The sequence below is a fragment of the Piliocolobus tephrosceles genome, chromosome X (assembly GCF_002776525.5).
Source record: "Piliocolobus tephrosceles isolate RC106 chromosome X, ASM277652v3, whole genome shotgun sequence".
Classification (NCBI taxonomy): domain Eukaryota; kingdom Metazoa; phylum Chordata; class Mammalia; order Primates; family Cercopithecidae; genus Piliocolobus; species Piliocolobus tephrosceles.
Window position 1 is genome coordinate 74,414,060 of NC_045455.1, and position 25,132 is coordinate 74,439,191.

The 25,132-nt window shown below is 36.2% G+C and overlaps 1 protein-coding gene across 3 annotated transcripts in view; it reads right to left on the reverse strand.

The window, feature by feature from the left end:
- Positions 1-25,132, reverse strand: part of AKAP11 (A-kinase anchoring protein 11) — a 51,371-nt gene that overhangs the window by 23,722 nt on the left and 2,517 nt on the right. For 2 of the 3 annotated variants that reach the window (XM_023208914.1, XM_023208916.1), the window contains exons 2-6: positions 13,399-13,498; positions 6,978-7,094; positions 3,770-3,817; positions 2,029-2,163; positions 413-677 (exon numbers count right to left, since the gene is read on the reverse strand). In XM_023208914.1, the coding sequence (XP_023064682.1) occupies positions 413-677; positions 2,029-2,163; positions 3,770-3,817; positions 6,978-7,094; positions 13,399-13,449 (616 nt within the window). In that variant the 5' untranslated portion in view covers positions 13,450-13,498. Of the gene's footprint in view, positions 1-412; positions 678-2,028; positions 2,164-3,769; positions 3,818-6,977; positions 7,095-13,398; positions 13,499-24,407; positions 24,508-25,132 lie in introns of those variants that run through there. The other variant, XM_023208915.1, reaches the window with a different exon arrangement.

The window sequence follows — 25,132 nt, forward strand, 5'->3', positions numbered from 1 at the left end:
CATTTGAAAGTAAATATACTTTTTATAAAATAATTTCAGTTTACTCTATGTCTAGGGATACCTGGTCTATGGGATGTTCTGCATGCTGTCACGCATGTTAGAAAAATTACTGTGGAGACTCTCCCAGCTAACTCTTCCAAAATTTGAACCTAGGCATGTTCCAGACACTTGATGTAATCAGTGCGTGAACAGCACCAACTAAATAAAACCTGAAATAAGCAAAACTGAAAGCCAGATTACAGTGAACTTAAAAATCATAAGGAATTTCCTCAGGTAATCAGAAAAAAAGTTAAAAGGTTTAAATTGAATCAAATCTCAACATAAATTTCAATTGAACAAGTCTGCCTTAAAATTTTCAGAACTGAAAAACTTTAATTCCCTATTTTAGGAAAAAGTCTAATGAAAAACAAACCATCATTATATGACTTTGAAGTCTCTTCCTCTTCTAAGTGCTCAAAAGCAGTGACAAAGTCATCCTCTATGGATGACACGGACTGGTTAGTATCATCATCATCTTCATCAGTGGTCTCAAGTTGGTGCTTCTGATGCAAGAATGTGTCCAAGGTGTACCTTATACCAGTAGCATATTTACTTAGGAGACTAAAGATAAAATCAATCCTAAGTTTTGGTGATGTAGGTGACACTCTCATGACACAAAGCATTCCAGAAGGATGACTCTTGGGAAAGATAAAAGATAATAAAAACAATTTTAATTTCAAATACAAAACATCATGAAGTAAAGCATAGATATAAGACAATCTCAGAGGAAAAACAAACAAGAAATTCATGCATCCTAAAAAGCTCCTTGGTTTTATAATGTTTATTTCTTTATTCTTTTTCTACATTTTTCACTTTCCAGTCTTTTCTCCCATCTTCTTTTATCCAGGTATTCAAATTCTACCTAGTCTCCTGAAATGTTATAAAACTTACTATCTATCCATTCCTTTGAGCAATTATGTTTTCCTGTATTACTGTACATTCCTGTGATTTTCCTTAATCATTCACCTATCTCACTAACTGTATTATAAACTGTTTGGGGGCAGCAACCAAGTTCTATTTTCTTTTATTTTTAATCCCATTTTCCTGTAGTTTCAAGTATGATGCCATCTTCCTTCCTATCACAATTTTTAAAAGTCCACTCCTTTTATTTAAATTTCCCTAGTATTACAACTTACAATGTTTATAGCTTTAAAAATACAAGTCACCAGCTTTTCCCCCTCATACTATTTTTTTTCAAGTAAATACTGATGAAATGATTTATTCAAAACAACTAGAAATCAAATATAATAGCTTATCACCTCCTATATCCTAGCAAATAAAGCAAAGTAAATATGAATAAAGAACATAATTAAGGAAATGAGGCAAGCAGTTCTAGTTTTATTGGCAGACCTTATAAAGAACACAGCAGTTTTTTTAAAACTAAAGTAAGTAATCCAAACTTTAAACTTTCTGGTTCAATTGTATATGTCTTATCTCTTAGAATGCAAAGCATTTTCTCTGATGCATTATCAACAAAATCATACTTGGTAAAGAACTAAATGCTGAATATTATAAAACTAACCACCTATAAGAAATGGTAACATTTTTATTTATAAAGAACACATCAGATGTCCACTTTACATGGAATTTTTTAAACCAGAAAATGAACTTAAGTACATTCTCTAAAACATATAGCATAACATTTGTATAAATTTGAAATTGGCCATAATAGGGAAAAGTCACTATAGCTTATACAAAGGTACAAGTAATTCAAGAAATCCGGAAATAATAAATTTTCAGAAAAAAATAACATGTACTTGCATACCATCTACGGAACTTCGCAGTTGAAAAATATAAGATATGATCAAAATTATTGTATCCTTCAGGGATGTCAATGCTTCATAAGTTAGATTTCTTATGAATCGTATTTCCTTGAGACACCATTTTTTTAAAAAAATGTCATCCAAGCATTTAAAAGTTTCATCATCTTTATCAAATATAGTAAAATTTGCCCTAAAAATCTCATTAGAAATTATCTACAAAAGTTACCTGATTTAGAGGATCACTGCTTATATCTGATGGTTTATTTATATTCTTCATACAAATAATTTCATTTTCATTTAGACTGCAGAAGTGGAGTGAATTCAGAAGATCTGGAAGTTCCAAAGAAACTGCAGCTAAATCCTAATTTAAAATAATAACAATAAATAACACTGTACAGTTGTTAAGGTTCCTATAAGGTGGTCCCTATCCAAAAACTGTAAGGTCTACTGGCTAGGAAATTTCCTGGTTCATAACAGTTAACATCTATAGTTTATTATTCACAGATAATTTTTCAAAAATTCAAAAATAAAATATACTAAAATTATTATTATATTATTATTATTTTTTTTTGAGACGGAGTCTCGCTCTGTTTCCCAGGCTGGAGTACAGTGGCGTGATCTTGGCTCACTGCAACCTCCACCTCCCAGGTTCACGCCATTCACCTGCCTCAGCCTCCCAACTAGCTGGGGCTACAGGGCGCCTGCCACCACACTCGGCTAATTTTTGTATTTTTAGTAGAGATGGGGTTTCACTGTGTTAGCCAGGATGGTCTCGATCTCCTGACCTCGTGATCTGCCCACCTCGGCCTCCCAAAGTGCTGGGATTACAGGCATGAGCCATCGCACCCGGCCAAAATATACTAAAATTATTAAATACTGGCTATCCCTGTAGCCTTTAAAATGTATTGATATCAAGCTATAAAAAATTTTACAGGGTTCCTAACACATCCATGGCAATTAAGCATTTAATAGTTTTTAGTAATGTCAACGTATAGGTCTTACTTTATGAAATTTTTTTCATACAAAATTTTTGGCTAGAGAATGTACATGCTAAAAACTTGCTTTTAACCCTGTACAAGATAATCCGTTTTTCTGTCTTTCCTCTCCAAGGTATTGTATTAGACTTTAACTGATAATTGTAATGAAGATTAAAGGAAAAGAAAATTGCTTTTATTTCTTCTTCTTGTTTGCCCTTTATACACAAATACTTTACCCAGCTAAAGAATTAATAGTCTTTGACCCTTTGTAGAGTACTTTCCTTTATAAACATGGTTTTACCAATAACTCTTACAGGAGAAGAAGAACATTAAAGAAGTATCTTGGAATATTTCTCTTTCCAGCTATATATGTTCTCAGGAAAATATCCTCTCTTGTTCCTTCTGTCCAAATTATTTCCTTCAAGCAAGGCCACAATCAAAATATACAGCAGAGTTTTTGTCCGTAATCACCTGATATGCATTATTCAGAAAGAACTAAAATACGTTGTTTCCTCCTCTAGGAGGAGACACTTTATTGCCACAAAAGGAAATATGTAGAAAGCACAAATTTTTAAGAAGTAGCATGAGGGAAAAAGAAAAACATGCCTATCACATCTACAGGAACTTCAACCACTTATGTAACTGTGAAGCTTTCCTTTGCTGATCCCAATCTCAAACATCAGTCCCTCTGTTCATAACTGCCTAAATCAAACAGGCTAAATTTTTGCATTGGCTAATTTTTACAAATCTTACCTTTTAAATGTAACTCAATCTTAACGAAAAGGTTTACTGTTCAGGTCAAAATTATGAAAGCCATCAAAATAAATAAATAAGTCATACATTCTATATTATACACAGAATGGAGAAAAAGTCAACCTGCGGTTTGCAGCCTTCTCAGATAAATGACTTTTGTGGTCAAACCTAAAGCTGATTTCCATGACAAGAACACTCAGTAAAAACGTTCAGTAAAAATGCTAAAATTGACCATACCTGTACAACAGTGGCATCTGTCTCTTCATTAAAACCCAGAAATGTGACCTGAGTAAAGAACAAATAAACCTCCATTAATTTGAATTTTTAAATCTTTCAGGCTGGTGACAGAGCTGAGAAACAGGAAAAAACCGACAAAGCATTAAAATGCTGTCTGCCTTGAAAAGGATTTTTTTCAAAGATGACCCAAAAATATTTTTCACCGAAGATTGGGCTCCAAAATGCAGTTCTTGAACCTCATCCATATCTCCCTCAGTAGCAAGTTCAATCAATTCTAACCCCAAAACATATTTCAAATACATCCACTTCTCTCCATTCCCCGGCCACTCTTCTCACCTACATTAGTACAATCCTCTCCTACCTGGTCCTATTACCAAGCCACTTCCCTATCCAAACTCTTCCATGCTTCCCAGGGCAAAATCCTAAGTGGGGTTACCTAATGCTTTCAACCTTCTACCATTTTCACTTACACACGAGCCCCCTTTCTAGGTCTGGAACACACCCTGTACATTCCTAAGGACTTCACAGTTGTGCCCTCAATCTGGATCTCTCTTCCTTGGATGGTTACGTGCCTGGCTTCTCCTCATTCTTCAAGTTTCAATGCAAGTCACCTCCTCAGAGAGGCCTTCCCTGGGTAGACCCCTGAGGCTACTTCTTCATTGACTCTGTGATACCACCATTTATTTCCTTCAATATCCTTACGTAGAGATTACTCTGCAGAAGTTTATATAAACAGACTTTCTAGAGAATATTTAACGCATGAAGAACTGTCACATTATTAAAAAAGGACAAGTCACAGAAAAATGACTTACAGCATGCATACAATTTCAACCTTATTTTTAAAAACATATGCATGGAAAATAATACTGGAAGGCAATACACCAGAGTATAAGCAGTGATTAACTCTGGATGATGGAGCTATTTTTTTCCCACTCTTTTTCCCTCTGCATTTTTTCCCTAAGTCATAAGATCAATGATAGTCATTTTCTTTGTTCTACTTTGAGTATTTCTTATTTTTCTACAAAGAATACATACTGGCCAGGTGCAGTGGCTCATGTCTGTAATCCCAGCACTTTGGGAGGCTGAGGTGGATGAATCACTTGAGGCCAGGAGCTCAAGACCAGCCTGGCCAACATAGTGAAACCTCGTCTCCATTAAAAATACAAAAAATTAGCCAGGCATGGTGGTGCATGCCTATATAGTCCCAGCTAATCGGGAGGCTGAGACAGGAGAATCACTTGAACCCTGGAGGTGGAGGTTGCAATGAGCCAAAATCACGCCACTGCACCCCAACCTGGGCAACAGAGCAAGACTATGTCTCAAAAAAAAGAAAAGGAAAAAAAATACTACTTTTAGAACCTGAAAATGTGTTATTTTTTACATTTATACTCTCTATGTATTTGGCATTATAGTAAGACATTTTTTCCATTTGAAGACAGTGTAGTACACTATCCACTAAGCAACCACTGTGGCTAAAAAATATATAATACTTAAATGACAGCAGTATTAATAATCGATTCTCAAGAATGTGGGGAAAATAGTATAGTCTGAATATATAGCAACACTGAATATATTTTCGATCTATTTCTGATGATTCAGAAGCAAGTCAGAATCTTAAATTACTATGAGATCTTTATTCTGATTAATTATGGCTCTTACTTCACGTAAGAGTTACAGTTAATTTCTAGGCATCTAGGTAAACTGTTAACCTCTAGGAGCCTGTCTCCTTATCTATAAAACATAAGGCAATATAATTTCCCTCTCATAGTTGTGAGGTTAACCAGATAATGTAGAGGAAAGTGTCTAGCACATTACAGGCACTCAATAACAGAGAGGCAAATAACTAATTGCCTTCCTTTATTTGAAAAGATACTCAGAGATTGCACACCCTAAAGTGGCACAGAAATTCCACCTATTCTTTCAAGTTTCCTTTACTGAATACAAAACAGAAAATAAGCTGGCATAGGGTTTTGAAGATGCCAGGGGAGTTTTATATTTCCCATTGGTCTAGAAAGGCCTAACCAGGGAATGTGGGCTTGGAAAAGCACTGCGACCTATCTGAGCTGGAAAACTGCTGGAAAGCAGGACACAGGACATCATTTCATAGAAGATGAGCGTACGTATTAGGCCTGTTATGTTCTGTCACTGTTTATTTGGAAACAACCAAGTAGAATAAGAGTGGCTTGGTTTTGCTAAAGTAAAACGAGAAAGGTTAGCAAAGAAAGTAATAGTGAAATTAGGCTGACACAAAAAGAAGAGGATGAGGCAGCAGAACACTACAGGCCTAAAACATATGCTCATCTTCCTATGAAATGACATCAAATAGAGAATTTCTCAAGAACTATTAAAGAAAATCATCCACCCAAAACAGAATACATACAGTCCCCAACTTATGATGGTTGGACTTGTGATTTTTCAATTTTACAATGGATTTATGAGGTCTTAAATGAGAATATTTTTGATGAACAGTGGATTTATCAGGATGAAACTCAATCATAAGTCCAGGAGCATCTATCTGTAACCACAATTTTATTAGACCCCTCATTTCAAAATAAAATGTTTTAACTTCAAATATTCATCAGTTGTGAGCTGCAGTGACCTTAATATATCTCATATTTGGGCAACAAATGTGATGATGAAGTATGGATATATAATAGAAAAGGGATCCTACTCCTTTTATAGTAATAAATTCAAACAAAGATTTGAAACACTGTAGCAGAGAAATAGGCGAGCAAGGTATATTATCTTATCCTCAAGTAATAGAGTAAATGTCTTAATTTCAAAGATAAATTTATCACTATTTTCATTTTTAATCAAAGCACTGAATTTAAACAGTCAAGAAAATACCCCCAAAAATCAATGTAAGAAACATGCATTTGTTTTATATTTCAGAGCAGAAAAATTCATATTAAAGTACCAGTTACTGAATATAGTAGGCGTCATCTAATACAATGTTATACATCCAATTAGTACTTTGCATAGAATTAAATGTTTGAGTTCACTGTCAATTAATAAAATTATTTTAGCCAGTATTTAAAACAGGTACTTCTTTTTTTTCCCCTTTCCCACCCATACAACAGGTACTTCTGATACATGTAACAACATATAGAGATGTTGGGCATTTTAAAAATAGATTAGAGTCCTACAGAGATGCAGGAAAATACGCTGTGCATTATTAGGAAAGGGTTTAGAAAGCAGTATGTTAAACCTCAGTTAAATTGGCATGTTCATCCTGCTGTAAACAGTCCTCTGCTGTTACACGGCACAGTTCCTTCTCACTCTGCAATAAAGACTTTACAGACTGGAACACATCTTCACTGAAGCTCTGCAGGGGAAAGAAAACAAAGATGCTTTAAATATATTTAATTCTAAAACAAGGGTAAGAGATCCTGGAGATGTTTTAGATAGTCACTCATTCTCTAACTAATATTCACTGGCACCTTTTGATACTGGATGCAGAACTCAATTCCACTGAGAAGCTCCATTCAGCTGAAAAGGCAGAGTTTCACATGCCCAAAACACATACATATACTAGAGCCTGGGCATTCAACTCACTAGAAGATCACGTGAATCTCACACCAGGTTCACTTACTCTTACCTTACACTAAAACTTAACAAACTGCATATCTCATTTCCAAGTCACTGGTAGAATAGAAGCAACAATTTATAAGATTGAATGAGATGATGTGGGAGCTGTGGTAAGGTGAACAACAGTGATTACTCCCTTAACAATAGTGATTACTCTGTAACAAAGCTGGAGACAGAAAAATAAGATAGTAACACAAAATAAGGTTTTCCATGGATCTTAAGGAAGCTGTCTGATGAAAATGAGAGGCGATTCCAGATTTCAGGGTGAGATGTTTGTCACAAGTACAAGGAACAGAGGGAGGAAAAAGTTATATGAAAAAAATAATGAGTACTATAGTCAGGCATAAATAGGACACTTATTTCCTTTCCTTCTACCTTATGCCCCCTTCCACTGACGTGTCAATCTGCTCTTCTATCAGAAATGTCCTTACTTCCCAGTTGACCCATGTAGAAATCCTACCCATCCCAAGACCTGTGAAGATTTTCCCATTGTTTAATCCTAATAAATCTCTCTCAAAGTTCCTGCTGTATGTTGCGCATTAAAATCATTTAATCCACACCAAAACATATTATAATTATTGGCCGGGCGCAGTGGCTCATGAGTGTAATCCCAGCACTTTGGGAAGCTGAGGCGGGTGGATCACTTGAGGTCAGGAGTTCGAGACCAGCCTGGCCAACAGAGTGAAAGCCCGTCTCTTCTAAAAATATACAAATTAGCCTGGCATGGTGCCACATGCTTGTAATCCCAGCTATTCGGAAGGCTGAGGCAGGAGAATTGCTTGAACCTGGGAGGTAGCGGTTGTAGTTAGGTGAGATTGCGCCACTGCGCTCCAGCCTGGGCGACAGAGTGAGATTATACCTCAAAAACAAAAAACATATTATAATTACTATACTCAGATTCTTTCCTACCCATTAAAACAAATTATGGAAGTCACAGACTGTGTTTCACTCACTTTGTTTCCCCATATTTCAGAACCTCACACTAGATGAACTCAAACAGCTGCTAATCTTAACAAATTAAAATAAATGGAAATCTTTAGTCTAAGAGATAAAAATATGAACTCAAAAATTTATGATAAAAAGCTGTGCTGTTACATTTGAATCTGACCTGTCATTACAAATTAATAATTCTTTGAATACATGTACTACCTTTTTCCATTGAAAAGTCTTACAAACAATGACCTTCAGTAGCAATGAGCATACTCAGCACGCAGCTTTTGGTTTTTAAGTATCTATCACCAACAAAAAGAACTAGAGTTCCCTGGGGAAATAGCTGGTTCCAGGTCTGAGGCTGAGAACGTATGAAGCGAGCCTGAAACATCTAACTGAGCCAGAATGCAAGGAAATGCTCAAAGACTAATAGGATCATTTCAAAAAAATACAGAAGCCAGCTTGAAAGAATTCCCACCAGCCAAATATGGGACAACTTGGAATCAAGAAGAATGAAAATGGTAATGAATTATGACTACTGGATTAAAAAAAATCTGTGAGTCCATTAAAAGAGAAAAAGTCAGAGGAGCTCTTCTTTACCTAAAAATGCTGGCTAGCATGGACAGAATGACAAATTTAGAAAACCCCATTTGTAAATTCCCAAAGCAATTACTGATTTAGGAAAGGATTATCCACGTATCCTAAATCTACTGGATTAAAAGCTGGGGAAAAGGACACTCATACTGTCTCAGAGGCTCACCTTATAGTTTATTAAGTGTATTAATCATAAAGAGATTACATGCATTTATATTGGAGATATCTGGTGGTTATTATCTTAACCACCTAGTGAAGCCTAACATCAACAATATGGACTTCAGATCTGATAGACAGGAACGAACACAACATCACCTTTCAGGTGTTCTGTTGAACCTAATTACGGGGAAAAACATATGAACCCAAATATGAAAATATTCTACAACACAACTGGCCTAGACTCTTCGGAAGATTTGCTGCATGAAAAAAGAATTTAGACTATTGGAATGGTCTCGAATGGGGAAAACCCAATACAATACCCAAATACAGTGTGTGAACCTTGACTGCATCCTAGAAGAGAAGCAAGGAGAAAATTACAAGGATACCTGAGACACAGGGAAATCTGTGTTTGGAATGCATGCTAGATGATGTTACTGAATTAATGATTTTTGAAGAGATGAAGTAAAATAATGTCTGCAGTCTACTCTCATACAATTGCAAAAGGGAAAGAGTGTGTGTGTGTGTGTGTGTACACAGAGGGGGGCGGGGTATGGCAAAATGTTAACCAAGGGTGAATCTCAGTGAAGAATATATGAGGTGTTCATTCTACTAGGTTTTTTTTTTTTTACCAACTTTTCTGTGGGCTTGAAAATATTCAATATTTTAAACAATTTTGTTTTCCTTAATGAATGGGGTTTTCACACTAATTTAGAAACAGGAAATCAAAACAGGAAAAAATATGTGAAATCTGAATGTGAACTGTCAATATAAACTCATGACATTGTAAGTGCAAAGGCAACTCTTAGTATCCAGATCTTGGTTTTTAAGTACTATTCAGGGTTCTTTAAAAAAAGAAAAAAGCCAATTTCAGGTCTGAGGAAGGTAAAGTAGGTGAAATTGGGTCGTCCTGTACCAAAAGGATACAACCAGAAAGTGCAAAAGCAATCAAAGTTATGAGCCTGAGACAAAAGGATATAGGCACCTACTCGGAGGGGCTCTCAGGTATCAATTTTGGAACAATTTAAGCAACTTAAATAGATGAATGAATGAATGAATGAATGACTATAAAGAAATAAAAGGTTATAAAATATAGAACTGCAAAAATCCATGAGTTCAGAGCATTACAAATAAATTAGTGAATGAATGTGGGGAAATAAACTCACTTGCCACCATTGGTGCTAACTACGATGCCCTGTCATTAATCTGAAAACTGGTATTTAAAGGACATTTGACCTGCCTCTATAGGAGATATTATATAGCTCATCTAAGGTGAATGAGGGAAGCTTTTCTTTAAGAATACCAGCTGATAAACGTGAAAGGAATGGTAGAACTAGGAAAATCACCATTTTGCAACTCCCATGAAATAATGAATTCAGGAAAGGGTAATCAAGGGATGCCAAAAACATCAGCTCAATATTTGTTGGGAAAAAAGGGTATTTGCACACAGCCAAGTATCATCATAGATTATCTGCTAACCAAAAAACAGAAAATGTACTTTTACAATGGACAATTCTAGCAGGGTTATCACCTTAGTCAACTGATCAATCACAGCATCACTGATCATGGGAAAACCTGAAATTCTGTCCTCACATTACCCTATAAAGTATTCTTGCCATAAATGCTTAATCTGATCCAATTAAACCTTTAAACGTAACTTCTACTTTACATGAAATATACAACAGAGAGGATCAAATTAAATAGCAATATGAGAAAACAACCAGACAAATCCAGATGTGGAACATGGTACAAGAAAACTAGCCTGGTCTATTCAAGATGTCAGAGTTGAATATGAGGAGGAAAAAAAAAAAAAAAGGAAAAATTCTTTCAAACCAAAAGAAATGCTAAGAGACTAAGAGGCTAAAGAGACTAAGAGACAAAGAGACTAAGAGGCTAGACTGGATCCAAACAGGGGCGGAGTGAACTATAAAAGACATTTTGGGTGTAACACAGGAAATCTGAGTATGGCTGGGTATTAGATATATGGGAATTTATTTTTCTTGATGTGTTCATGGTATTAGTGTTATGTGGGAAGATGTTGTTATTCCTGGGAGAAGCATGCTGAAGTGTTCAGGGTGAAGAAACATTATGATCATAACTTGCAAATGGTTCTGCCTGAAAGTAAATACACACATACACAGACACAAAGCAAACAAGACAAAGTATTAACTACTATTGGATATGGGTGGTAGGTATGTGGGTTTGTGTGTGTATTATGCTTTTAACTTTCCCAATAAATATTTAATGTATCTCTATATTTAATGCAAATTAAAGTGAAATCTAAAGAATTCAAGTACATCTTTCAATTTCCACAGTAGCCAATAGCAAAGTGTCTGTCATTAAGATGAATCAAGACGTAGAAGGTGGTGTATGTGTGTGCATAACTGTTTATATAAACAGTATGCAATATTTGGATTCACATACTTTTATCTAAAAGGGATTCCAATAATTCAAGTTGAATTCAAATTAAATCTTTACTGAGTGCCTAATATGGACAATACACTGAATAACAAAAGACACTAACCTGGTAATAATATGAATTTTCAGTTGTTGCCTAATCCCTCAATCTCTGGCAATGTATGGGGTAAATATTCAAGTCAGGTACTATCATTCTTGAAGACCATGGTATCAGTTTGCTATTACATTTTGTATATATTATTAGTTATAATTATTAGTTTAAAGCCAGCAGTATAATCAATTTAAAGCTATGGGTCTAGCTGCTAATCTGAAAAAAGTATAATAAATACACTATAGTTTACAAAGAGTAGAAACAGAAAATAGTTTTTATTGTACTTTTTTCAAATGAAAAAGTGGACCTATTAAATTTAAAGGTAATTTACCTCAAAACATATGGAGCATATTACTTAAAAATGTAATTGGCCGGATGCAATGGCTCACGCCTGTAATCCCAGCACTTTGGGAGGCTGAGGCAGGCAGGTCATGAGGTCAGGAGATCGAGACCATTCTGGCTATCACGGTGAAACCCTGTCTCTACTAAAAATACAAAAAAAGTAGCCGGGCATGGTGGCAGGTGCCTGTAGTCCCAGCTACTAGGGAGACTGAGGCAGGAGAATGGCGTGAACCCAGGAGTTGGAGCTTGCAGTTGGCCGAGACTGTGCCACTGCACTCCAGCCTGGGCGACAGAGCGAGACTCCGTCTCGGAAAAAAGAAAAAAAAAAAAGGCCGGGTGTAGTGGCTCACACCTGTAATCCCAGCACTTTGGGAGGCCGAGGTGGGCGGAACATGAAGTCAGGAGTTCAAGACCACTCTAGCCAATATGATGAAACCCCGTCTCTACTAAAACTACAAAACCAATTAGCCGGGCATGGTGGCGGGCGCCTGTAGTCCCAGCTACTTGGGAAGCTGAGGCAGAAGAATCGCTTGATCCCGGGAGGTGGAGGTTGCAGTGAGCCAAGATCGCACCACTGCACTCCAGCCTGGGCAACACAGTGAGACTCCATCTCAAAAAAAAAAAGTAATTAAATTACTGTTTAAGGATAAGTTTACTTTCTATTTTGCAGGCATCCTGTAGATTTAGAAGCCATCCTCTTAGAGTTAGTAGTCAAACCTATACATCTTTTAGCTCTCTACATAAATGAATGACAGGCCCAGAAGCTCATAGCAACACTGATAATTAGAATTTGGAAAGATCAGCCAAGGATACAAGAGTTACCATAAAAGAGAAGGAAAGCAAGAAAAATACTATAATGAAAGTCAAATATTGTCTTAATGTGTAAGGATTGGTCAATAGTGTCATATAATGCAGAAGATGAAGTCCAGAAAAAGAAATAACAAAGACTGTTAATTATCCTCCAGGCTCCATTCTTCTTTGTTTATGGGTAGTGCCTCCAAAGTTTTAGCAAAGACAAAAATGTCAAGAAATGGAAGGTTAACCAAATTGTTTTAAGAGAGGAAGCAAGGGGGTTCCTCCTTAGACTAGAAAGAAGAAAGGATTAAGAATCATATTTTGTTTGCTTGCTACTGATTACCCAACATCTAACATATGGTCTGGCATAAAAGAACTCAAGTGTATATTTGCTGAATGAATGAATGAATGAATGGTAAAGCTAAAGGTATATAAGAAAGCTTACACCTGACAGCCTATATTGCAAAAAAGCAGATGGATATCTGTGTGTAGAGAAAAAATGGGGAGAAAGCACTGTGATCTTTAGGAAATAAAATCACTGTAATCATGATTTTGTATCGCTATTTTCATACATGCCAATCTTTGCAGTAGTTGAAAGTTACTAATTCAAATAATAAGATCCATTTAAAAAAAACATCATAGCTGTAGGACATAAAAAAAAATCAACATTTTAATTAAAACTTTCACTAAAAGAAACCTAACAGAGCAAACTTACTTTTCTGATAGATGCTTTAGTCTTCATGTGATTGTTTCTGAAAGTCGCCATAACTATTTTTTGTTGTGTATAATCAATGAAGAGTTAATCCACAAAACACCTAAAGAAAACATATTAAAACAACTTATTTATTGATCTTAACAATTCAGGCAAGTATTTTGTGCTAAATTAATTTCTTTTAACTCAGTCATTAAGAGAAAAATAAAAATGAAAACAAAAATAATCTGAGCCCCCCAATTTACTTGTAATCCAGCAAGAATATTTGAAAAATATATGAATATTGGTATCTTAATGAGATAGAAAATTATTTTAAAAATCTTATATTTTGGTTCAAAATTATAAAATAGTCTACACCCTTATCTATTCAATCTCACTGCCCTTTTTTATTGCAAAGCATCAAAGAGAAAGATTTGAAAAACAAGTTTTTTAAAAAACATTTTAAAAATAAAAGCTTAAGTAGAGAATATTACGAAAAGAATTAAAACTTCCCTGCCTCCCAAAAGTCACTCTTATCTCTATGGCAACAGTGAATGCTCTTGACATTCTTATTTCTTGAGCAGAAAGGTTTGATAATACACAAATGAGAAATCTGCACATATCAAATTAGATAAACAAATTCTTTATATAGGAAGCTTAAGAGCATACCACTGACAAAATTTCAGACATCCAAGTCAAATGATTAATAGTACTTGACACACACACACCTGCCACATGAAACACTCAAAATGAAGTCTCAACTTTTTAAAGACGCTTTAATATCTTTGAGGACTTAAATCCACTCCAGGCATTAACCACTCGATTTGACCACAGTATCTTGTCCATTCATTTAAAATCTACTTGTGCTAGATGCTACGGATACAAGAGAAACATGATAGATATGGCCCTCCTGCATTCAAATCCTTCAAAGTAAAGAGTAGAAGTGGAGAACTAAATACTTTTTTTAAAAAATCAAATAAATAAAGATTTAAGAAATTCTTAGTTTCAAGTATTTTCAGAAAATCAATCTGGTCTTATCAAGAATTGCCCAGTTGAAGCCGGGCACAGTGGCGCATGCCTGTAGTCTCAGCTACTCGAGAGGCTGATGAGGCTGATGTGGGAGGACTGCTTGAGCCCAGAAATTCAAGGCCAGTCTAGGCAATATAGTAAGACCCAGTTTCTGAAAAAAATAAAAAACAAAAAAATGAATTGCTTAGCTGAGGTTTCCAAGACATTTGGTTAACATAAATTTATACTATGAGGAGATTTATATGTAAAAACAAACTTCAATGTAGCCCTCACCAGCAGAACTTTTAAAAAACTAAATTTTAGTCAAGTTCAAATTGCATATTCTTTTGCTATGCAGATAAGACTATAGTATAGCATGAGTGCACAAACACTCACACTTTAGAGATTTCTACATTTTAATTTTTAGACAAAGAAATACAATGGTATTCTACTATGAACTAAGATTAAGCCCTAGTGGTCTCTGTAACAATAAAATCTGATTACTGAAAGTGAAGCAGCATCATAAGAAAGGTTCAGCCTAACACAAGGCGTTCCCATCAGCACAAGGTAAAGAAAGGGTGATACCCCAGAATCCAGAATAGGATCATGCGTGTTCCTGTGCTGCCTCTTATTAGCGTTGTTTCCTCCGGGTAAACTGCAATGTCTCTGGAACGTTTTCCTCAATGTATATGATACCATATTTACCAGACAAGTTTACTGTGAGAACCAAATGAAAAATAATTTATGGGAGGTACTTTGAAAACTACAAAACACAGGCAAAAGAAGACTTAAATATTTACCTATGGACCAAAATGATCAAGTGGACCAAAAATTATCAAAACAAGTCTTAAGTATAAAAATGTATAGTAGCCAAAGCAAAAAGATAATGCTTTTATTTGTCCCAGTCCACCTCACTCTCCTTTCTTCTCTACAGTGTTCTCCTCAACTGCCAGAAAACCTCAGAGGCAAATGGGCTTTTCTCAAATGTAACATAAAACATAAAAGCCAGCATAAGGGTTCCAAGAAACCAGAGACTGTCAAAGTCGGCTCCTAAGTAAAGTGGCACCTGCAGGGAGGTTTTGTAATGCGTGTCAAAACCCTGGAAATACTTCTTGGACTCAGCATTTCTGCTTTTGGGAATGCATCAAAGCAAATAATGATCCTAGAGCATCCAGCTTATTAACAAGGGCTCATAAGGAACCAAGTGCTCTGTTTTGCTAGGAGGTTTATGTAAACATCTCATGTCCTCCTTAAGACTACAGAATAGGACCCCAGTTTGACAATGAGAAACACTGAGGCAAGAGGAAGCTTATCAATTTGCCCAGGCCCACACAGTAAATAAATGGCAGAGGTGGGATTCAAGTTCAAATTTTCTAACTCTGGCACTGGGGCTCCTCACCACTCCTCTACAGTGCATAAAGGTTTTATAGTCTGGTTCATTACAACTCACAATAGAAATAAGAAGCAATCTAGATGCCAGAAACAAAAGAGTAATTAAATGATCTTAAGTTCATTCCCACAATGACGCCATGGCAGCCATTAAAAACAATTCTGCAGGACAAAGGAATGGCACGCCTTACATCACTTTCTCTGAGTCTGCTCCTAACCTTGCCTGAAAGGGAAGTAGGGAAAAGAGACAGGAAACAACAATTACCTTGGCAGCTGCTGACTAAAGTCAACTGAACAAAGATAAACATTAACTCCCAGGAGACTTCACCATCAAATAAATGGGATCAACTATCTAAATGAGCTGCTCACCCTCAGGTGCAACAAGCACCTAAGGTAGAAGAAGCAGTTTCAAAGTGGGGCAGGGAGAGGGGGGAGCGCTCTGAAACAACACCCGGGATTTAACAGAGCTGGCTACCCCAGTTCACTTTACCCACAATTTTCCTGCATGGCAGATTCAGGTAAAACACCCTTAGTCAAGACTGAATAATAAAGCAAACGGAGTTCAGTATGGGATCTGTGAAGGAACACTGAAATACAAACAACACATAATATACACAAAAAGAAAAAATCCAGAGAAATATAATCATGCCCCTGCAACTCACATTATCTCAGAATTCAAATCATTGTCTGAAATTAATGAAAGAGAAACAGTTCAATTCTCTATTTACACTCTGCTTCACTCATGGAAGAAAAACAACTTACTGCCCTACTCCACCACTTTTTCACTGAAACATAAGTAAAATATTGTCTCAGGAAGAAACAAATCTATTAGAGAATATCTGTGCAACATAAAAGTGAATCCAATATGAGATGATATGACATGTTTTTGTAAAGCAAAGAAAAAAATCATCTTTGGAAATGATGCTAAGATTGATGGGGGAAGAAAGGATAACAGCTACAGCAGAATTTCTTCAGCATCTTGTATAATTAGAGAGCATATCGTTTTTGACAGATTTCACACGAAAAACAAAAATACAGTATTTTCCCCTAAAATACATTTGTATTATGTTAAACTTTTCATTTAATGCTTTACTGCTTTGTGCCCTATTCTGGATAAAGAAACAAGAGTCCTAAGCAAAGAATAACTAAATGTGTTATTTATAGTGAAAGAAATTAAACTGAACCTACATGGCTTGGAAAAAAGCAGATGAGAGACAAGAAACAGGCAGACAAGGCAAACAACTACAAAGTGAGACACTATAGCTCAGGAAACACACAGAAAACTACCACTAAACTAATGAAATTCCCTTAGAAATAACAGAAAAGCAGAATAGACATTGCTAAAAACAATGGAAAACCAAGATTTTAAGAAAAATCACAGAATGCAAGAGTAAACAAATGAAAGCAATTAGAGAAACAATTATAAAGAGTACAGAGAACACAGATATAGGGCACTTTAAATAAATACAACTATCCTTTGGTCCTGCTATTTCACTTCTTAAAATTTATCCTACACATATACTTGCACGAAATTCACTAAGATATGTGAAAGACTACTCACTGAAATAAAATGAAAAAACTGAAAATAACCTAGAAGTTCATCAACTCAAATAAATTCACATGACTATTACTCAGCTATTGGAAATAATGAGTTAGAGTGAGCCATACTGGTGTGAAAGAGCGAGTTACAGAATGGTGTAAATAGTATGCTCTCACTTGTAATTAAAAAAAAAAAAAAAAAAGCTGGCCTAGCACAGTGGCTCCCAGCACTTTGGGAGGCCAAGGCAGGAAGATCACTTGAGGCCGGGAGTTCCAGACCAGCCTGGGCAACATGGCAAAACCCCAACTCTACTAAAAATACAAAAATTAGCTGGGTGTGGTGGTGTGTGCCTATAATCCCTGCCACTCGGGAGGCTGAGGCACAAGAATTGCTTAAACCCAGGAGGCGAAGGCTGCAGTGAGCCAAGATTGTGCCACTGCACTCCAGCCTGGGCCACAGAGCAAGACTCTGTCTCAAAAAAAAAAAAAAAAAGAAAGAAAGAAAAAGGAAAGAAAAAATTATATACAGACACAACTCTGACACACATATGTATCTGTGCATCCATAGGAAATGACTTGAAGGAGGTACACTAAACTGATGCCAGTGGTCACCCATGACAAGTGGGACTTAAATTTTATAAAATGTCATCTATCTAAAGTATGAGAAGACAGATCATTAAGTAAAACAAGACAGGTTCCATCATATTAGCATTATCCCATTTTGTGAAAAATCTGCGTAACTACATGTGTGTATCTATATGTGTAATATAAAAGAAGACATACACCAGACGGGTACAGACATTGGTTTTATCTGGGTAGATACAATCGTGGGTATTTCATTTTGTGTCTATGTATATTGAGTTTTATACGTCTCTGAATGAACATAAATTCTTTTATAATTAAAAAATATATATTCTCCAAGTCTTTCCTTATCTCCTCTGACCCAAGAAATGTTCAAGTTGACATCACCTATTACTTGACCTTTTTTGTATCAGGAGAGTTAACCACGCCAGAGTCTGTGAAATGCCTATCAACAATATTGCCATATCTTGACTCTCCTCCTACTGCACTAGTTCTCAAACCTCAGTACATATACACATCAGCTTATTTCTAACACACACAACTCCCCCACCGGAAGATCCAAATAGGTCTACATGGAACACAGGAATCTGTAATTTTAACAAGTGCCACATGTAATTTCTGGTTGAGAAAAACTTGTCTCTTTCTACATAAATTTCCTTTCCTAAATTATTTTATAACTTGTTACTCAAATACTAGTATTTCCTAGTCTTCATCCATATCTTCTTGTCTTATTTTATTTAGTTTTTCAAGGACATTCTATCCTCACCTCTGGTTTTAACTGTGCAAATAACCCCCTAATTTATTCTTCAGTTCTGTATATCTAATTTCCTATTAGATAATTCCAACTAAATATCCCAGTTACTCCAAAATTTCTATGTTCAAAAGGTAAATAACACTTTCTCCCTAAACGATCTCCTCCTGTATTCTCTATGTCAGTAAGAGCCATTAAACCAAACCCAACCAGTAGGCCAAGCTGGAAACTGGTCTTCCCCTCTATTCTTACAGACTACTGCATCTAGTAAATTGTCAAATCCTGACCTGTCATTCTCCTAAACTTCTCTCAAATCTAGCCTCTCTCCCCCATCAGCTGAACTACTACTTACTACTCATGCATCAGTTCAAGAACTTCCCTCCCTAAAATAGGCTTGGCTCATATCTCTCCTTTATCCCTCCTTGCCCAAATAGTAGCCATCTCCTTAGTGCTGCCTAAGTGGTTTACAGTTTAATCCTCTGATGCCTCTGATTGCATACTTCCCTCCTGTTGCAAGTTCCCTGAGGACAAAAGTGTTTTATGTATTTGTATTTTTACATAGTAGGCATTCAAACATCTGCTGAACTAATAAATAAAAAGTAACATATTTAAAGAACAAAGTTCAAAGCATGATGTAGGCCGAAAAACATAAAACAGAATAAAGAGCAAAGTATGCCTTTAAATATTAAAATGAATATGTCTACATTTAATGAGTTTGTGAAAACACATTTGTGTTTCCAGTAATTCCTACTTTATAGTATCTGAGATCATATTTTGAGTAAGTACTCCAAATACACATTTTGACCAAATGCCAAATGGCCAAGTGTTAAAAATTAACATTCTGTTGAATATAACTACAAGAAAACAGGATAGAATATATATGAAACATTGGTTTTCAACATCAGACAACAGGCAACACAGGACTGTGATCCCTGAGAGAAGGGAAACACTGGCTGCCAGCTACTTCCCGGTCACCATACAGGGACAGGAAAGCCAAGCAGTTCGGTGGTTTTGCTGAGTTTTAAACAGAGATCAGTTTGGGGAGACCAAGGTGGCTAGAATTTACAGGGTATTATGCTGGAGGGAGAGCTGAAAGTAAGTGAGAGCCCTAGAGAGAAACCATAATATATTCCACCAGAATAGAAAAACCTTGTAATATATCAGGCAATGATAGACCCTCAGAAGAAGTAGTAGCCTTAGCAGAGGTAGCCTTAGTAGAGGTAATAATTCAACACTACATTAAAAACTATTCTGGACCCACACTAATAAATTCTAAAAGCAAGCCTTGCAACAATCCAACAGATTCCAAATAACTGTGCACCCCAACTAAATCCAACACACTTAAGTAATATAATAAATCAAGCAAGCAACAGTATAAACTCAATGGCTGGTATACATAAAAATTAGCAAGCATGCAAAGGAAGAGAAAAATATGAACCATAACCAGGAGAAAAAAAAGTCAATAAATGAAGACCTAGAAATGACAGCGATGATGGCAGGAAGAGAAAAGGACTGTAAAACTATAGTACAAAGATGTTCCATATACTCAAGAAGTGAGAGGAAAACATCATCATGATAAGGAGAGAAGGAGAAGATACAAAAGACACCAAAATTGAACTTTTAGAGACGAAAATTAAATATACCATACTGAAAGGAAAACCATACTGGATACAATTAACAGATTAAAGAAGAAAAGCTCAGTGAACTTGTAGACAATGTAATAGAAACTATCCAAAATGAAACATGGAGACAGGAAACTTAAAAACAAACCTAGAGCGTGACTTTTTAAGCACCATAAAAGGTGAACAACTGGAGTTCCACGAACAGACAGAGCGAGCAAGAGCGCGAGTTGGGGACGCAGATGCAGAAAAAAAATATTTGAAGGCAAATTAGCAGAGAAGTTCCCAAATTTGATGAAAACCATAAACTGACAGTACCAAGGAAGTTCAACAAACCCTAAGAATAAACATAAAGAAAACCAAGGCAAATCATAACCAAATGGCTGAAAACCAGTGATAAAGAAAAACTATTAATTGACCAGAGAAAAAGTACACATTATATACAGAGGAACCAAGGACAACAGACTTCACATTTATATGAACCAGAAAACAAGACAATGGAGCACTATCTTCAAAGTACTAAGAAGGAAAAAAACAAAAGCATCAACCCAGATACACTCAACGAAAATATATTTCAAAAATTAAGGCAAAATAAATTTATTCAGATGAATAAGGGCCGTGAAAATTCACCACCAGTTGACCACCACTGGAGTAACTGTGGAAAGAAATTCTTCAGGCAAAGAAAAATAATACCAGATGGAAATCTGAATCTTACACAAAGGAATAAAGAACATCTGAAATGGTAAATATAAGGTTAATATAAGTCATTCTTCATTTTTCAATCCCTTTTAAACAGTTAAAATATAACTGCTTAAACTAAAAATAGAAACAATGAATTAGAGGGTTTAAAACAGACATTGATAAAATGTATGACAAAATAGGATAAAAAATGTGGCAGGGGAGCTGGAGATGAAAAAACACTGTCAGATTTCTAACATTAAACATGAAGTGATATTATTTGAAGAAAAACTGTAATAAGTTATCTTGTAAACCCTAACGCATACACTAGAAAAATAAAACAGAACAATACCTGACAGGTGAACAGCAGAATAAATGGGATGTTATCCCCCTCTTTGCAAATAAGGAAGCTAAGTTCCTTTCTTGGGCACAGACCTGTTATTAGACTTACAAAATCTAAAAATACTACAGCTATCAGATACTATTTTGTTTTTCAAAACAACAGTCAATCGTATAAAGTGATTTTAGTATGTCTTAATATCTATTATTTGCTTCTTTATAGTTTCTGCCTTTTTCCTTTTTAATCCTCAATCAACTTCATTCCTGCATTCACAACATACATGTTGTTCTTACTGCTACAGGGTTTCTCAACCTCAGCATCATCAACATTTTGGGTCAGATAAGTTTTTGTTGTAGAAGGCTGTGTATGCGTGGTAGGTCGCTGGCCTCTACCCACTAGATACCAGTAGCACTCACTCACTTGCAGTAACAAAACTGGCTCCAAATATTACCAAGCATTTCCTTGGGGGGCAAAATCACCACTTGCTCTATTTTAGCACTTTAGACTACAGTGCTTTATGTAACAGTTAAATGTCTACATGTCTATGCCCTGCATTGGACTATAAGTACTAACAACATTCAACACATGCAGCGTTTAAGTAACAGTGATTGGGATACGACAGTGAATTTCATTCCATCGCCATGCCTTACTCATCTCTGCATTCCCCAAAGGCCTTACTCATAATAAGCAACCATACATTTACTGAAGTGAACAAGCTGTAAGGTGAAGAGAAATTTCATCAATGACATGAATGCAAATAGGCATTTGGTGGCAAAAGCAACATCACCAAATAGAAAATAGTTAGGGTCACTTACCTAACGACTTTTTGCAAAATTAATCCAAGGATATTTGTTCTGTCACTTTTGTTTTCTCAAACAGTCATAGAGAAAAATTACGGATTTTTCAACTGCATTCCAGATTGAGATCTACTTCTAAGGTACGTTTGAGCCCAACTAGCCATTGGTATTGAAAGGAATAACATGGGTCTAGTTGACAAAGTACTAGGTGTGAATGGCTATTGACTTCAAAACTACCTATTCAGCAACAATAAACACGACTTTTAAAAACAACATGCAATGGTCCATTGTTAGAAGTTAATTAGAATAATCAGATGAATGCAGGAGGATAAAACAGTTGACATTTTCATAACAAAAAACTCATTAGACCTAGATATGAATAGTTCTAAGAAATCACTGTAGAGGATATATGTCCGCAATTGATTATCTTAGTTTCACTATTGAGTGTGCAGTTGTAATACATTTGACTTTTAAAAATATTTTCAACAACTGATTTATAATAAAACTTTGTATGTATACTAAAACAATATTATAAGGATGATATGCTATAATTAAAATGCTATGTAACTGAATACCTACAAAAAAAATGCAACGACAAAAAACTAAAATCTTGAGATTGTGCTTTCAACATGAATATGCTCCCTAGAAAATGAAGTAACGTTCTTAATCTTGTATGCAGCCCTATCCACAAGATTATTTCTAACAGAAAATATGTTCAGAATTTTAACCCAGGGACACATTTCTTTTTATCAGCGACATCTATGACACCATGACTCTAAGAGTATATTGCTGAAAAGGCATTTAAGTAGCTCTTACAAATATAAGGATCTATCCTAAGCTGCCAGTAGATGAAATAAGTGAACAGTTCTACTTTGCAGATGGGCCAGTCATAGGAAGCACCCAAAGGCCTACACAGAACCTATTAACAGCGTGTATTACAGCATAAAAAAAGAATGTGAAAAATAACTTCAAGGTTTCAAGCCTGGGGAACTGAAAGAAAATTTTTTTCTTTGCAAATTAGAAGGTAAATTAGAAGGCTTTGCAAATTAGAAGGTAATTGGAAGACGGTATTTTATATCAACATAATAATAACCAAGAGGCTGGGTACAGTGGGCTCACACCCGTAATCCTAGCACACTGGGAGGCCAAGAGGGGTGGACGGCTTGAGCCCAGGAGTTTGAGACTAGCCTGGCCAACATGGTGAAACTCCCTCTCTACAAAAGATATAAAACTTAGCCAGGTGTGGTGGCACACACCTGTGGTTCCAGCTACTCAGGCAGCTGAGATGGGAGAATCGCTTGAGCCCTGGGAGGGGCAGGTGCACTGAGTCAAGACTGTGCCACTGTACTCTAGCCTGGGTGACAGAGCAAGACTATGTCTCAAAATATATAAATTATGTAAGTGACAGAGCAAGACCATGTCTCAAAACATATAAGTTATATAAATAATACTACCCAAAAAACAACCAAAAATTAAGAGATTTACTTGGAGTCAGAGCTGGAGATGTTACTCTAAGAATAACCCACATGTAGAGAACTTGAAAGCTGATCTCAGAGACTGGGAAATAACAGAAATTCAAGAGAGCATCTATGGAGACAACCATGATAAAGGGTTCCAGAGAGGGATAAAATGAACCACAAATAAATGGCAGTCAGAAAGGTAGGTAAGGTAGACAATTAGAAGAATTTAGTGTCACTGAAGTCAAGAAATGGTTTTAAGCATGAGTGGTCAGCATCAGACTTTCAAACCTCTTGAGGGCAGAAATTCTTTCCTCTCTGAACATGACCAGAAGCCCCTATCACAGTACCTGCCACACGGTATGCTCTCGCCCAATACTAATACTGTACCCTTGCACTGTGCCTGCCATATGCCAGACACTGTTTAATTGCTTTACATACATGAATTCATAATTCTCACCACAGAAGGTGCTATCATGCCCATTCTACACATAGAGAAACTGAGTCATCAAGCATTTAAGTAATTTGCATGAACTCCCACACCTAGGAGAATCTGTCCTGTAAAGAGACTACTGATTAGATCTGGTTAGAACATTACCAAGCTGAGAGCAAGTTCAATGCAGTGCTAGAGGAAGAACTCAAATTGCAGGATGTTAAAGCACACCTGAGGTATCCATGGCTTCCTCTCTGTCCTCTCTCCTTTTGTTAAAGATGCTGGCATGGCCAGTTTCAAACGTGCAGCCCTACGAACTGTGAGACAAATCTAAGTCTCTTCCTCATCCATTTTCTCCCATGCTCATCTTTCCCCACTCCCCAGCCAACTGCACTAGAAGCAGAAACCTGACCAATTGGATTTTCTCTCTAGAAACAGACCTGAGACTTGGAGATGTTTGTTGAGAACCAGGTTGCACAGTGAGTGAGTCTGGTGTTGGCATCATGGCAAACCAAAGTCTCATGCAAACCAAAGTTTTGGGGAAGTGGAAACCAAGAGCTTTAAAGAGAAGGCCAATCTGAAAGAAACTGGAACAGATCTGCGGTGAGTAGCAGAGACGTAACACCATGTGCTTCCAGAGAAAAACTGGAAGAATGACTGCCTGAAGACTTCCTGATTCCCAGAACGCTGGATTGGAATCATGCAGTGGATTTCAGCAGCACTGTATAACAAATGCTTTTTTTAAAGTAGGCTAATTAAATTGGCTTTTTGTTCCTTGCAATAAAAGAATCCTCAAACCATTATAGGAGGTAAAAAAAAAACAAAAAACAAAAAACAAAAAAACACTAAGTAACTACTATGTGCTTCGCTCTAACTTTTTGAGGTGAGTATGAAGAAAATGAGGCTCATTTAATTAACAGACATGACTCCCAAACCCAAACTCTTTACAATATATCTCATTTTCACTCAAGTAACATCCTCTCTGTTCCAGGCCTCTACCCCATTTATTCTCTCTCCCAAAAAACATTCTTAGACTATTCTAAAAATGATAACTTTTCTCCTCTTACCATGTCCAGTCTTTAATCTACAAATTTCAAATGCCTTTACTCCAGCAGTTTTTTGTTGTTTGTTTTTTGAGGCAGAGTCTTGCTCAGTTGCCCAGGGT